The sequence below is a fragment of the Notamacropus eugenii genome, chromosome 5 (assembly GCF_028372415.1).
Source record: "Notamacropus eugenii isolate mMacEug1 chromosome 5, mMacEug1.pri_v2, whole genome shotgun sequence".
NCBI lineage: Eukaryota > Metazoa > Chordata > Mammalia > Diprotodontia > Macropodidae > Notamacropus > Notamacropus eugenii.
The window spans coordinates 27,277,916-27,291,101 of NC_092876.1; the positions used below are offsets into that span (position 1 = coordinate 27,277,916).

Below are 13,186 nucleotides of genomic sequence, written 5' to 3' on the forward strand. Positions count from 1 at the left end.
GAGCAAAGCTAGCAGAGTCAGGAAAACAACCCACTCCTGCTAAAATTAACATAAGCAAAAATAATGCAAATAGACACAACTGACAGTCCAAGACAGTCTAAGTGCTATCAACCTGGCTGAATCCCGGAGGACAGCTTAAAAATACAGAAAAGTGGGAGACTGTAAGTACAGAACATCACATAAATCATTAGACGTATTTACTACTTCAATCAATTCTGACCAAGTTTGTTATAAAGGAGGGTTACCTGGTATGGTGGGGAAAGGGGTACGTAGAGGAATGATTGCAGCTTTCAATAATGCAGGCAGTTTGGGTTGGTGATCTGAAGGACCACCCTGTCACCAGTGGCAGATCTGACTCCTGACTGGCTGAAAGATCTCTGAGCTCATGACACAGCATGAGTGTGGAGAGACTTCATTAGAGGAATGAGGTCAATTTCCTATGATAATACAAGTTTCACTGGATAGGAAATGGCCCTTCCTGGACCTTTTTTATTTGTCTTTGCAAACTCACAACGAATGTTAGTTTTTTTCAAAAGAAATCTGACTGTAGGATGAAAGTGGCAGTACTGGTGTAGAAGGAGGCTCACATAAAATATTTCTGAAAGAGTCTATTTTTATTTTTTAATTACTTAATTAATTTGTTTTCAGTTTTCTACAATCACTTTCGTATATCTTAAATTTTCCCCCTCCCTCCCCCACCTCCTCCCCCTTCCCGAGATGGCATGCAATCTTACATAGGTTCTAAATTCTTACTAAATACATTTTCACCTTAATCATGTTGCATAGAAGAATTAAAATGAATGGGAGAAACCATGAAAACAAAATGCAACACAACACAAGAGAAAATGGTCTGCTTCATTCTGCGTAGTAAGAGCTGATTTTTATTAATTATTTAGCAAATTTAATCTCATTGTTTAACAAAGATTAATCTCAAAGATTAACAAATCTTTACTAACTTCAAGTTATGTTTTAGGTTGCTCAGGGAAGGGGCTGGGCCTTTTGGGGCCTAGATCTAAGATTTTGTTGAAAAAAATGGAGCTTCCACTATGGAAACTCCCTCCACCAATATCTATTGGCAACTGTTCTTCGATTTAAAGTCTTAGAGAATTGTCTCAAGGAACTAAGAGGTTAAGTGATAGCCAGTGTGTGCCAGAGGCAGGATGTGAAGTAGGTCTTCCTCCCTCTAAGGCCATCCCTCTAGCCAACTTTACCAAGTATTTTCATTTTTATTAGAACAAATTTAAATATGCTTGAGTTTCTTTGTGGCTGTTTTAAGGGACAGAGAAAGCTGTGACCTGGGTGTCACAGGAGATCTCAGGCCACTACTCCCTCTCTGTGACCCTAGAGAAAGGATTTCACTGATGAGGCCTCACTTTGCTCATCAATATGCTAAGAATTTGAGCCAAATGAGGAAGAACCAGAGATCTCGGCACTCAGAAGGACCAGACCAACAACCTAGAGGCCACTAGGTGGCACCATAGAGCACTGGGTAAGGCATCATATACCAGTACAGCCTCAGACCCTTAATGGCTATGTGACCCTGGGCAGGTCACTTCACCTCTCTCTGCCTCAGTTTCCTCAACTGTCAAATGGGAATGACACTACTTACCTCATTGACGCATTGTGAGAATTCGATGAGATACTATTTGTAAAACGCTTAGCATGGTTCCTGGGCACAGCAGGCACTAACAAAATGCTTATCTCCTTCCTAATTCCTAGAGGCAGCCCATCCTGTTTTTGAGTGGTTCCACTCTTTTCAGATTCCTTCCAGCACCAACATTCTTTCATTCTCCTTAGAGAAAGAATAGAGAAAGTTGCATGTCGGGGACTGAGCAGCGATGGGATTCCCTGTTTCTCTAGGGCTTTCGCATTTATAAAGCGCCCTTTTCCCAAGAGCCCTGTGGCTCCTGTCTAGCTTTCCAAGGTGATTTCCCCTTCACACGCTCTATGTCGGCAAGCCGCTCTCCTCACCGGCCTCCAACCATGCTTGGGTTGAGTTGAATTATTAAATTAAAATTTAATAAAATAAATAGAAATATATAATTAAAATTAAAAATTAAAAGAGGAAGTGACTATCCCAGCCACTACCATCCCTCTCTCACTGCTCCCCAGAGTGAATTCCCCACTCCCCATACTCCTCCATCCCTCAAACCTCTCTCTTCCTATATGCAAAGACCACAAGGATCTGAGTTTGAGTCTTAACTTTACCTTGGTTACTATCTGTGTGACCTTTGGACAAGTCCCTTAAGCTCACTGGGACCTCAGTTACCCCTTCAGTAAAATGACAGTTTAAATTATTTTAATGATTTCTCTTGAAGGCCCCTTCTCAAATACGATCCGTTTCCTGGGACTCTGAAACCTGCTGCTGGTTTGTCCTTCATGCTCAAAAGGACCATGACCTAGTTTTCTCCTGAAGACATGACCTCTCCAAGGCTGGCTGCACCTGCTCTCACACCCCGTGACACCTAGATCAAGGAGAAGTTGACTACCCCTGAACTTCCTGACCTAGAGAGATGCCATTCACCATCAAGGAGTCAACTTCCAGCAACACACACACACACATGCACACACATGAATGCATTCCACAGCAGTACAGACCTACCACACATAGAATATGACACATAGAATATGACATGTTTCTGTACATGCCTCCACCCCATGAATATGACTCGCTCCCATGTCACCAGACTCAGGGTGGATACCACCTTGCCCACCCTATCTTCTGTCTCCCAACATCCCATCAGACTCCAAGGAAGTCTCCCCACCAAGCACCACAGACCCCCACATACTCCTTAATACAATATCCTGGCTCAGAAGCATAGGGAAACCACCAACATCCCCCAGCCTCAGTCACTCGGTGAGGTTTTCCCTCACTGCTTGCCCAAGGTCAGGTTCTCTGATTTAAACATTTTCACCTCCCTCCCTTACTAGCTATGTGCTCATAATGAAGAACTCCATTCATCTATTCACTCATTGGACCATTCATTTCTTCATTCATCACTACAAAAGGAACAACACCAGGGAATTAATCAGCAAACACTTATTAAGCACCTACTGTGTGCCAGGTAGTGCGCTAAGCACTAAGGATACAAAGAAGGACCCCTCCTCATCAAAAAAAAATTCTATCAACACAAATAAATGTGATCCATGGCACTACATGGCTAGCACATGAGAATCAGACCAGGGTTCAGATCTTGCCTCTGACAGGAGGAACAAAAGATCTGGTGGCCCACATGGTTCTTGGTGTCCCATAGAGCCACAAAGCCAAGGTGAGGGAAGAGGGGAGGTCATCAGAGCCTGGTGGAGGTGGGGGGGGGGAGGTTTCCTGAAGAAGAACCTGGGGTTAGGCTCCTCAGAAGTTCCCAGACTCCACATCCCATCTCTCCCCTCCTTGAATTATCACACCACCCTTAGGCCTGGGACTTGAACCCAGGGCCTCTGATTCCCAATCTACCCACTAGAGAGATATCAGGTAACAGAGTGAAATGATAAAGAAGGCTCGATTTTGAGTTCGAAGCCCAGCTCTGGTGTGTGCTCTCTGTTACTTCTGTTACAAGTTACTTCTCTCCAAGGCCCTCAGTTTCCTCCTCTGTAAAATGAGGAGAATGGATTAGAAGGTCCCTCTCAGCTCTGGATCTAGGAGCTTGGGATCCTAAGAATATCTCCAGATTGCCCCCCCAACCTGTTCCTTATGGGGGTGGGGCTTGAAACCCCAGGCCTTCCCTGGCCACCTGGAGGAGGTAACCCCTTGGGCTCTCACTTATGGTAAGATCTGGGTTAGGAGAGACTGGGGAAGCCCCAGAAAGTTCCCTAGTCACTCAGTCAGCACCAAGCTAGGAAAACAGGTCGGTCTGGTATCTGAGGAGTGAGCCCAGCCCAGAGGAGCAGAGGCTCAGGCTCACAGGTCCCCTCCCTGCTTGTTTATGGGAAGTCTGCAAGAGAGGGGAGAGACAGACCAGTAGCTGGTCAAAGCCAGACAGATGTGCTGATCTTGACCGCTGGCCAGTGCCCACCCTAAGGGTATCGTCTCACTTTGTCCCTGGATTGGCTGAGAGGTAACTGAGAAACAGAATCTCAGGAGAAGCCATCCTCACCAGGGTCCAGAAGAGACTGGTCACGCAGGAAGTAGGGTCTCTTGGAGGGGCAGCAAGAACCATGATCCGGCTCCATGGGGCAGGCTGTGTCTGGAAGGAGCTTATGTTCATAGGTGAGACGGGGCTTCCCCAGGGCTGATGGGAGAGGGTCAGATCATAAGACTTTAAGCAAGAAGGAACTTTAGAGGGAGTCCAGCTCAGGTCTCCCATTTTACAGAGGGATAAACTGAGATCCAAAGACAAGGAAGGGTTTTCCAAGGTCACACAGAGAAATACTGTGTGATCCCCACGGAGTAAGATAAGTCAAGAAAACAAGGTGTGTGTGTGTGTGTGTGTGTGTGTGTGTGTGTGTGTGTGTGTGTGTGTGTGTGTGTGTGTGTGTGTGTGTGTGTAAGAGTTTGCATACCTGTGTTGGAGGGGTAGACACTAGAAGTGACAATAGACTGGGGCACATATCCCCATTGTATGTTAATAGGACTGTTGCCTCTCCTAGAGAAGCCAGAACAGCCCCCTGCCATGGAGCCAAGACCCCCTCACAGTGGAGAGGGAATAGGGAGAGGGCCTTGGGAGCCCCAGACAGGCAGTCAGAGAGCCATCTTGCCATCTTCTCTTCCACTCACTGAGGACCCTGAAATGTAATCCCCTGGGTCTGTTTCCTCATCTTGAGAACAAAAATAAGTGCGCTAGGGAAGTGAGCTCCTACCTGAACATTCTGGGTCATCCTCTGGGACACTAAGCTCCATGAGGACAGGGAATGTTTGTTGTCCATCGCTGAGTCTACAATCCCTTACATAGAGTAAGACTGTGATGGATTCTTACTGAATTACACTGGGCTGAATAAAATTGCAAACTCCCTTCTATTACTGACATTCCATATTCTAGGGCCCCTCCCAGCCCTGACATCCCCTGTTCTAAGGCTCCTCCCAGTCCTGACATCCCCTGTTCGAAGGCCCCTCCCAGCCCTGACATCCCCTGTTCTAAGAACGCTTCCTAATCTGACTGCCAATTATTCTTTGATTTAAAGGGTCAAGAACAAGCTTCTCCTAGCTAGCTAGGCCTGGGGTCCAGGGAGCACAAGGTCTAGGATCAGAATTACCCCATTTTCCATGCACCCACCCACTGCACAGAGAGCAGACCTCCTGGGTATCTTCTGGCCTGTTCTGCCCCAGTCTGGGAGGGAGGCCATCACCTTCAGGACCTTGCCTCTGCCTCCTCCCAGCCTCCCTCTGGGCCAGGTGGACCATCCATCAAGCCTGGGCCACTCTCCTCATCGAGAAGATTCCTGAGGTGCCCCAGGCAGGCCAAGATGTCCTTCTGTCCGTCCATGGAGTCTCAGGGACCATCCAGGATTTCAACTGGTACCAGGGAGAGGAGACTGATGGGGGCACAATGATCTTCTCCTACATCCCAGGCCTGCCAAGACCACAGCGGAACGGGAATGCCATGATGGGGAGGAACATCATTGGATTTCCCAATGGTTCCCTCCTCCTCCGCCAAGCCCAGCCCAACGACAGTGGCACCTACCAAGTAGGCATCACCATCAACCCATACTGGTTGATGAGGGCCAAGACTGAGCTTCACATTACAGGTGAGTGCACCTGCAGAGGGCAAAGGGCATGGGCCTTCCTGTGGAAAGTGCCCAGCCTGAGTCGGGGACACAGCTCTGACTTCAGGCAGCCCCTGGTCTGAGCAGAGAAACACGGCCCTGCCTTTGAACTTGAATTATCCCAGGAAAGATTCCCCCAAGAGCTACAAGGAAATGCTTTCAATTGGGTCCTCTGAAAGTCTGAGTTTAAATCAGCTTATCTCCCTCATCTGAAATCAGGGGAAACTGAGGCACAGAGAGGGGATATGATTGGCACCATTTCTTACAACCAGGGCCCCTGACTTGCAGGCCAGGATTCTGCCCCCTGCATAACCTTCTGAATCTAAGAACACAGAATGTGGACTCTCATCTCAGAGCTGGAAAGGCTCTTAGAACAGGGACTGTCAGAGCTCGGAGGGGCCTTAGAACAGGGGATGTCAGGACTGGGAAGAGCCTTAGAACAGGGGATGTGAGGGCTGGGAGGGGCCTTAGAACTTTGAATACCAGAGGTGCTGAAGATGCTACCACTCACCTCTTAACAGAAGGCCAAGGGACTCAGGATTGAGAGTAGGATATGCATTCTTGGACCCAGACAATGTCTGGATTTATTAGACTTTGTCTTACTCATTTATTCATTGCAAAGATTGTGTTGTTCTCTTTTGATAGAGAGTGGGAGAGAGCTGGAGAGAAGAGAGAAGGTTAGCGTTGCCCAGGAAATCATGGAAAGAAAGATCAGAAGGAAGCAAACACGAGGAAGACAGTTTGGTCCTAATGATAATAGCTAGCATTTATAAAGTGCCTACTGTGTGCCAGGTGTAGAGCTAAGCCCTTTACAGATATCATCTCAGTTGATCCTCACAACAGCTCTGGGAGAAAAAGTTGTCCCAATTTTCAGATGAGGAAACTAAGGCAGACAGCAGTGAAGTGACTTGCCCTGAGTCACACAGCTTATAAGTGTCCAGTCTGCCTGACCCCAGTCCCGGCACTCTATCCACCTAGCTGTCTCTACTTTGGAAAGTGAAATGCCAAACATATTATATGCTTTCAAAATTAAGCCTCCCTATGTCCTAAGTTCACCTAAAGGACAGCTTTTGTATTACTGCATAGGTGCCTACTTAGAGAAAGTCCCCTCTATTGTTTTGGGGTCCTCATCCTGCTCAGACATCCTATGGGGACTGTTTTCTGATTGACTGGCTATTGTCTGAGATTAGATGGATGTGGTTGTGGTTGAGCATGGACACACCTGCTGTTCTAGTGAGGCATATTTGGGATGCTGGGTCTCCCCCATTTTTCAGCCTGAGCCAGAACTTCTCTCAGCTTATCTAGCTCCTCCTTGCTCTTTTTCAGAGAAAGCCTTGAATGCCACCAGTACTGTTCACAAACCCCCAGATCCAGAGAAGGACAACTCCTCACCCATGAGCTCGGGGACCACAGTCGCCATTGTCATTGGCTGCCTGGGTTTTGGAGCCCTCATTGTGGGCAGTGGTTTGGTCTATCTACTGGTCACTAGAAGCAGGAAAATCAAAAGTTCTGGGTAGAGTGGTCCCATCCTACTTTCCCAGTCCTTTCCCTCTGCCCAACTCATTGTCAGCATGGGTCTGGAGTAGGCTAAGAAACATAGGGCTAGACTGCCCTTAAAGCTGACCTTCCAACAAAAACAACTCTCCTCTACAACATCCATGAGGGTGACCATGCTTGGATACTTTCAGGAAGAGGGAGCTCTCTACTTCCTGGGGCATCCCATCCCATTTCTGATCACTTTATATCAAGAAGAAATCTTCCTCTGAGAACTTGGCATTTACTCTTCCTTCCAGGGCCATGAAAGTTTTTCCTCTTATTGAGAGTCTGTAATTATGCTCCCCCCAAGTGTCCTCCCTCCCAGTCTCTGCCTTCCCATTTCCTCCAGCTGCTCCTTGGCAGATGTGGTCTGCAGTGCCTTCATCATACTGGGACACCTTCTTCTCTACCTTCTCAGCACCCTTCCTAGGATAAGGTGTCCAGAGTGGGACACCACACTCCAGATGGGAAAAGTTAGTCAAGGACAGCAGAGATCTCACCTCCCTCAGCTAGACCCCTGTTCAGAGCAGACAGGGTGGTGGTAGGGAAGGTAGTTGGCAAATCCACGCCTCACTCCTCCATGGGCCACTGAGCAATCCCGGGTGGGTGTCATCCTCTCTCAGATTCCTCCCTGGTCACCCTAGGAGGGAATGTGACCCAGTCCAAGACAACCAGAATACTTGGGTCTTCTTACAGGGTCACAACAGCAAAACCAGATGCCGGACACATGTGCCTTAAACACAAGGCTGGTAAGAGCAGAGATCAATGAGGGTGGGGAGCTGGGGGCTTTGTCTTCTGTGTCCCTGAGGGTCTCCAGACAGTCAGCCAGTGCCCCTACTTTCCCCCCACCCCAGACAGCAGCAATATCTACGAGGTGATCCATTCTCCCATCATCCTGCAAACCCCAAGTGATAAAGGAAGCAACAGTGCAAACCTGACAAGTATGGTAAGTGTCTCTCCCCCTTCAGCCCCTACACCCCTTCTCCCTATGCTCACCCTGCTCTGCAGGGATCTCTGTAACCTCCCAAGCACATTCCTGGATGAGACTTCAGCCCAGAGAGGGAGGCAGGGCAGAACCGATCGTACTCATTTTACAGATGGAGACAGGGAGTCATTTGCTCATTGGCTGAGCCCAGGGAAAGGGCCAGGTCAGGATGCCTTAGCCTGAAGCTCATTCTCTTCCCAGAAAGGTGCCTCAGGCTTCTTGGGGAAATTGGGGAGGGGATAGATCAGGGGAGGATGCCACAGGTCAAAGATTGAAGAGAAAGTATAAGACTATGGGTCAAAGGTTTTAGTTGGGGAGAGTCAAAAGCATCTTAAAGGATTTGCCCACAGATTTTAGGATGGTAGATAGGGCCAAAGATCAATGTAGGGGAGGGAGGAGCAGAGAATGTCCTGTAGTTACTTGTGCTCTGTTCATGCCCAGCCCCAGACCAGGAACCAGGAAGCTGAAGATCACCGTTACCAGGTATAGGAGCACAAGATGGAGAGGGGAAGAGAGGGAGGAAGATCTGCTGGTCAAAGGAGGATGGGGGATGGGAGAGGGCCTACAGATGGTACTCTGGGAGTGCCTAGGCTCCTGGGTCTGTTTCCTTACGTTCTGTGTCTCTGGATCTCCCTGTCTCCTTCACTTTCTGATTCTCTGACTCATTTTCCTTCTCTTACAGAATGACAGAGTGTTAAGATTGGAAAAATCCATACATCAGAGTTTGAAGGGTCTTTAAAATACAGAACAGGAGATGTAAGGGCTGGGAGGGCCCTTAGAACAGGGGATAGCAGGACTGGGAGGGGCCTTACAACAAAGATAGTCAGGGTTGGGAGGGATCTTTCCGATGATTTTGTCCAATTCCCTAATTTTACAGAGGAGGAAACTGGGACCCAGAGAGGGAGATATCACATAATCCTAAAATCTCAGAGCCAGCAAGAGTCTATATAGCCATCTGATCCATCCCCTCCATGAACCAGGATCCCCTCTCCAACATGGCTGACAATTTTTCCTCCAGCTTTTGCTTGGAGGTTTCCAAGGACAGGGAGTTCCCTCCCTCCCCAGGCAGTCCCACCCTCATTGTTAGGAAGGTTTTGCTAGACTGGGCACCTGGTGACTTCCTCCCATCTTGGTTCTGCATTGCGGGTTAAATGGAACATGTTCTATCCTTGTTCAAGCGGACAGCCTCCAAACCCTTGAAGGAAGCTCTTGGGTCCCCACTAACTCCCCTCCCCTTTAGCCCTCCCAGGGCAGATGGACCTAAGACCCTCCCTTCTCTAACCCCTCCTCTGACTCCTCGCCAGGTCATCCATGTCTTTCTTAAACTCATGAACAAGAGTGAACCCAGAACTCTAGATGAGAGTTGACCGGGGAGAGGACACAGGGTCTAGCACTTCCTCGTTCCTCCTATCTCATCTTCTGCTTGTGCCAGGAATGACATCATTAGCTTTTGTGACTCTACTCTTGACTCCTAATGAGCTCAAAGTCCACTAAGAGCTCCATGTCTTTTTCAGACAAACTGCTGTGGAGTCATCTGTCCTTCATCCTATACTTCTGACTCCCCATTGCCCCACACTGCTCTCCCTCTGTGGATCGCTCCCTGGCCCCCTCCCCATCTTTCTCTGGGTGTCCAGGCTATCCAGACTTCAGCCAGGCTCACTTTCTTGCTTTCAACCAGGAGTTGCAGAACCCAGACCCTGCTCCCTACTGTCAGCTCACACCCACAGCCTGACCTGAGAACCTCTATTTCCGGGTTATTGCTGGGAAACAAAGCCTTTCCAGAAATAGCTCAAGATCTGGGATCCAGGATGGCCCAGGCCATTGGTGCTGCTGGAGAGGAGTAAGCTTGGGCAGAGTTCATGGAGGGAGAAGGCCAGGAGGACCAACTCACTTGTCCACTGTCTGTGTCTCAGTCTTCATTAAACAGGACTTCTCCTGTCCCCTGGCTTGTCCCTGGGGATGATCCTGAGAGGGCGGGTATGTTGGAGCTGAGGCTCTGGACCCTGAGAGGAGAAAAGCTGGGAGTGGGTAGCATGGGATTTCTGCCAAGGATGCTGAAGGCAAACAGGCCCTCCCTGCCCCGACCACTGCCCCCAAGCCTCATGGGCTTCTGCCAGCCAACCTGGGACTGGGATGGCATTATGTCTCCCCTCATTGCTTCCTGCCTGGCAAACCACCTCCTGATCCTGTCTATGATTCCTCCTCTATGGGGAGGGAGAGGGCATGAGCACTTACTAAGTGCCTACTGTGTGCGAACTACTGTGTTAAGCACATATATAAATATGATGTCCTTTGAGGCTCACAACCCTGAAAGGTAGGTGCTATTATGAGTCCCATTTTACAGTTGAGGAAACTGAAGCAAACTGAGGTTTATGGGGGTGGGTTTAAGTAATTTGTCCAGGTAGTAAGTGCCTGAGGCTGGATTGGAACTCAAGTCTTCCTGACGGCATCCCAGCCCCATCCACTGTGCCGCTGCTGCCACGGAAAGGTCTATTAGTTGTCCCAGGCATGCTTCACTTCCTTCCTTCCTTCCTGCTGTAGTGAAAAGAAAGCTGACGTCAAAGCAGACAGCCTGGGTTCAAATTCCACCTCTGATTCTTACTACCTGTGTGGCTCTAAGCGGTTAGCCTCCCCAGGCCTCAGTTTTCACATCTGTAAAATGAGGCACTCAGGCTTGATAGGTCTGAGGTCAGAAATCCAGGATTCAATGACCCTGTCCCCTCACAGCAGCACTGCCTCCACCTACCCAATAATAGTAACTCACAAGCCACAAGCCACACACACACCCCCCATGTCCCTCCACTGGGGTCACATCATCCAGACCCCTGCCTCAGGAAAGGAATATTCCAGTTGCCTCCTCTGGTCACAAGATATCAGGCATCCCATGGGAGAGGCAGTTACCGGTCATTGCTTTACTTCTCTCTCGGGCTGAAAGGATAAGGATTTGTCCCACCTAGGGACTGTCTTCATGAGCACAATGAGGCGGGAGTGAGGCAGACGGGCACCTGAGGTCCCTTTCAGGCGCAACAATTGACAATTGTGTGAATCAACTCTGGCCTCAGAGCCTGAGCGTTCGCCAGGGGGCGGCACAACCACACAGACTGGAGCCTCTAAGTGGCTTGGCTTGGCGTGGGTTTGTCTCCTCTGGTTTCCAATTAAAAGTCCCCTTGGAAAATCCCAACCTTGGGAGAGATTGTAGAAAGAGAGGCAGGCTTGTGTGCTCTGTGGGGAGAATCGTGACCTCTGCCTTCCATCTACAGCCATGACCAAAATGACTACCCTTTGGCAAAGATCCCACGTTAAGCATATGGAAGGAGGTCACAAGGGGAAGAGAGTCCTCAGAGATACCAGATTATTCATAACAACACTCTTTGTGGTAGCCAAGAGATGGGAACCAAGCCGATGCCCATAGCCCATCGACGGGGAAAGGCTGAACACATTGTGGTCCCTGCATGGAATGGGAAGATCTTCATGAAGAGATGCAGAGGGAAGTCAACAAAACCAAGAAAAAACAACATATGTTGATGTTGTTCAGTCATTTCAGTCGTATCCGACTTTCTGTGACCCCATATGGCAGAGAAAGTGGGGTGGTTCACCAACCCCTTCTCTAGTTCATTTTACAGATGAGGAAATTGAGGCAGGCAGGGTGAGGTGACTTGCCTAGGGTCACACAGCCAGTAAGTATCTGAGGCTGGATTTGAACTCAGGTCCTAGTGACTCTGGTGCCCTATCCACTGGGCCACCTAGCTGCTGTCCACAACTTACCTGGACTAAAGGTGCACTTTTCAACTCTTCGTGACTCTATTTGGAGTTTCCTCTTTGGGGCTTTCACTATGTCAACTTAGCACCTCTCCCAGTTCCTACAAGCTGAAATTATTCCATAGACACAAGTATAAAGTCTCATACTTGGGCACAAACAAAAAATAAATAAATAAACCAACCTGCTAAGTCTAATAAGAGGGTTGTCACAGCTAGACAGTGGTTGTTCTGAAAAAGATCCGGGGTCTCAGTGGACCCCTCCCCAGTGGATTCACATGAGTCAGTCATAGGATGTAGTAGCTGACATGATGTTGGGCTGCACTAAGCAAGCCCAAGAATAGGGAGGTGGCAGCCCCCCATCCTCTGCCCTCACCAGACCTCACCTGGAGGATTGGGTTCACTTCTGGGCACCACTTTCAGAAGGATGTTGATAAGCTGCAGACTGGAGAGCATCCAGGGGAAGAGAAGCAGACTGGGGAAGGATCCTGGATCTGTGTCATATGAGGTCTGGTAGAAGGAGCCTGGAGGAGAGAACATGATAGCCAGCGTCAAGTACTTGAAGGCTTGTCACGTGCAGGACCAATTACATCTGTTTGCTTGGCCCTGAGGCCAAGACCAGGAGCAGTGGGCGGGGCAAAGCCAAAGATGGGGAGACTGAGGCTGGAGGGCAGCTAAGTCTTCTGATCCAAGTTGTCCAGAATAGATGGGGCCAGGGCAGGGTGGGGGAGCACCTCTCCTTGGGGTCTTCAAGAAGAAGCTGGAAAATCAGTGACAGAACATGTCCTAACCAAGATTCCTTCTGATTATGGTTTGTATTTGGTGGCCCCTCCCAACTCTCAGAGTTTCTGATTTTTAATTCCCTGTTCTAAGGTCCTTTCCAGACCAGACATTCCCTGTTCTCAGGCCCCTTCCAGGTCTGACATCTCCTGTTCTAAGGATCCTCGGAGCCCTGAGTTTCCCTATTCTAAGGCTCTCCCAGACCTGACTTTCCCTGTTCTAAGGCCCTCCCAGCCCTGAAATTCCCTGTTCTAAGAGCCCTCCCAGCTCTGACATTCCATACTTCAGGAACTGGGGTGTATCTCAGGAAACATCTGTCAGTCAATAAGAGTTTTTTAGTCACCCAGTTAGCTCCAGGTTTTGTGCTAAAAGGTGAAAATACAGAGAAAGACAAAAGATATCCCCAACCCCAAGGAGCTCTCAGCCTGA

At 48.9% G+C, this 13,186-nt stretch overlaps 1 protein-coding gene across 2 annotated transcripts; it reads left to right on the forward strand.

Annotated features, from left to right (window-relative positions):
* The first annotated feature begins 3,425 nt into the window (after positions 1 to 3,425).
* On the forward strand, positions 3,426 to 10,161 carry CEACAM19 (CEA cell adhesion molecule 19). Of its 2 annotated transcripts, XM_072607970.1 has the most exons (8): positions 3,426 to 4,207; positions 5,314 to 5,682; positions 7,027 to 7,213; positions 7,933 to 7,985; positions 8,091 to 8,182; positions 8,663 to 8,704; positions 8,904 to 8,977; positions 9,900 to 9,959. In XM_072607970.1, the coding sequence occupies exons 1-7, from the start codon at positions 4,156 to 4,158 to the stop codon at positions 8,958 to 8,960; spliced, it is 852 nt and encodes a 283-aa protein (XP_072464071.1). In that variant the 5' UTR covers positions 3,426 to 4,155; the 3' UTR covers positions 8,961 to 8,977; positions 9,900 to 9,959. The 2 variants fall into 2 exon arrangements, with proteins under 2 accessions (XP_072464071.1, XP_072464072.1); XM_072607971.1 differs by lacking the exon at positions 8,904 to 8,977 and having other exon boundaries at positions 3,430 to 4,207; positions 9,900 to 10,161.
* Positions 10,162 to 13,186: the final 3,025 nt, after the last annotated feature.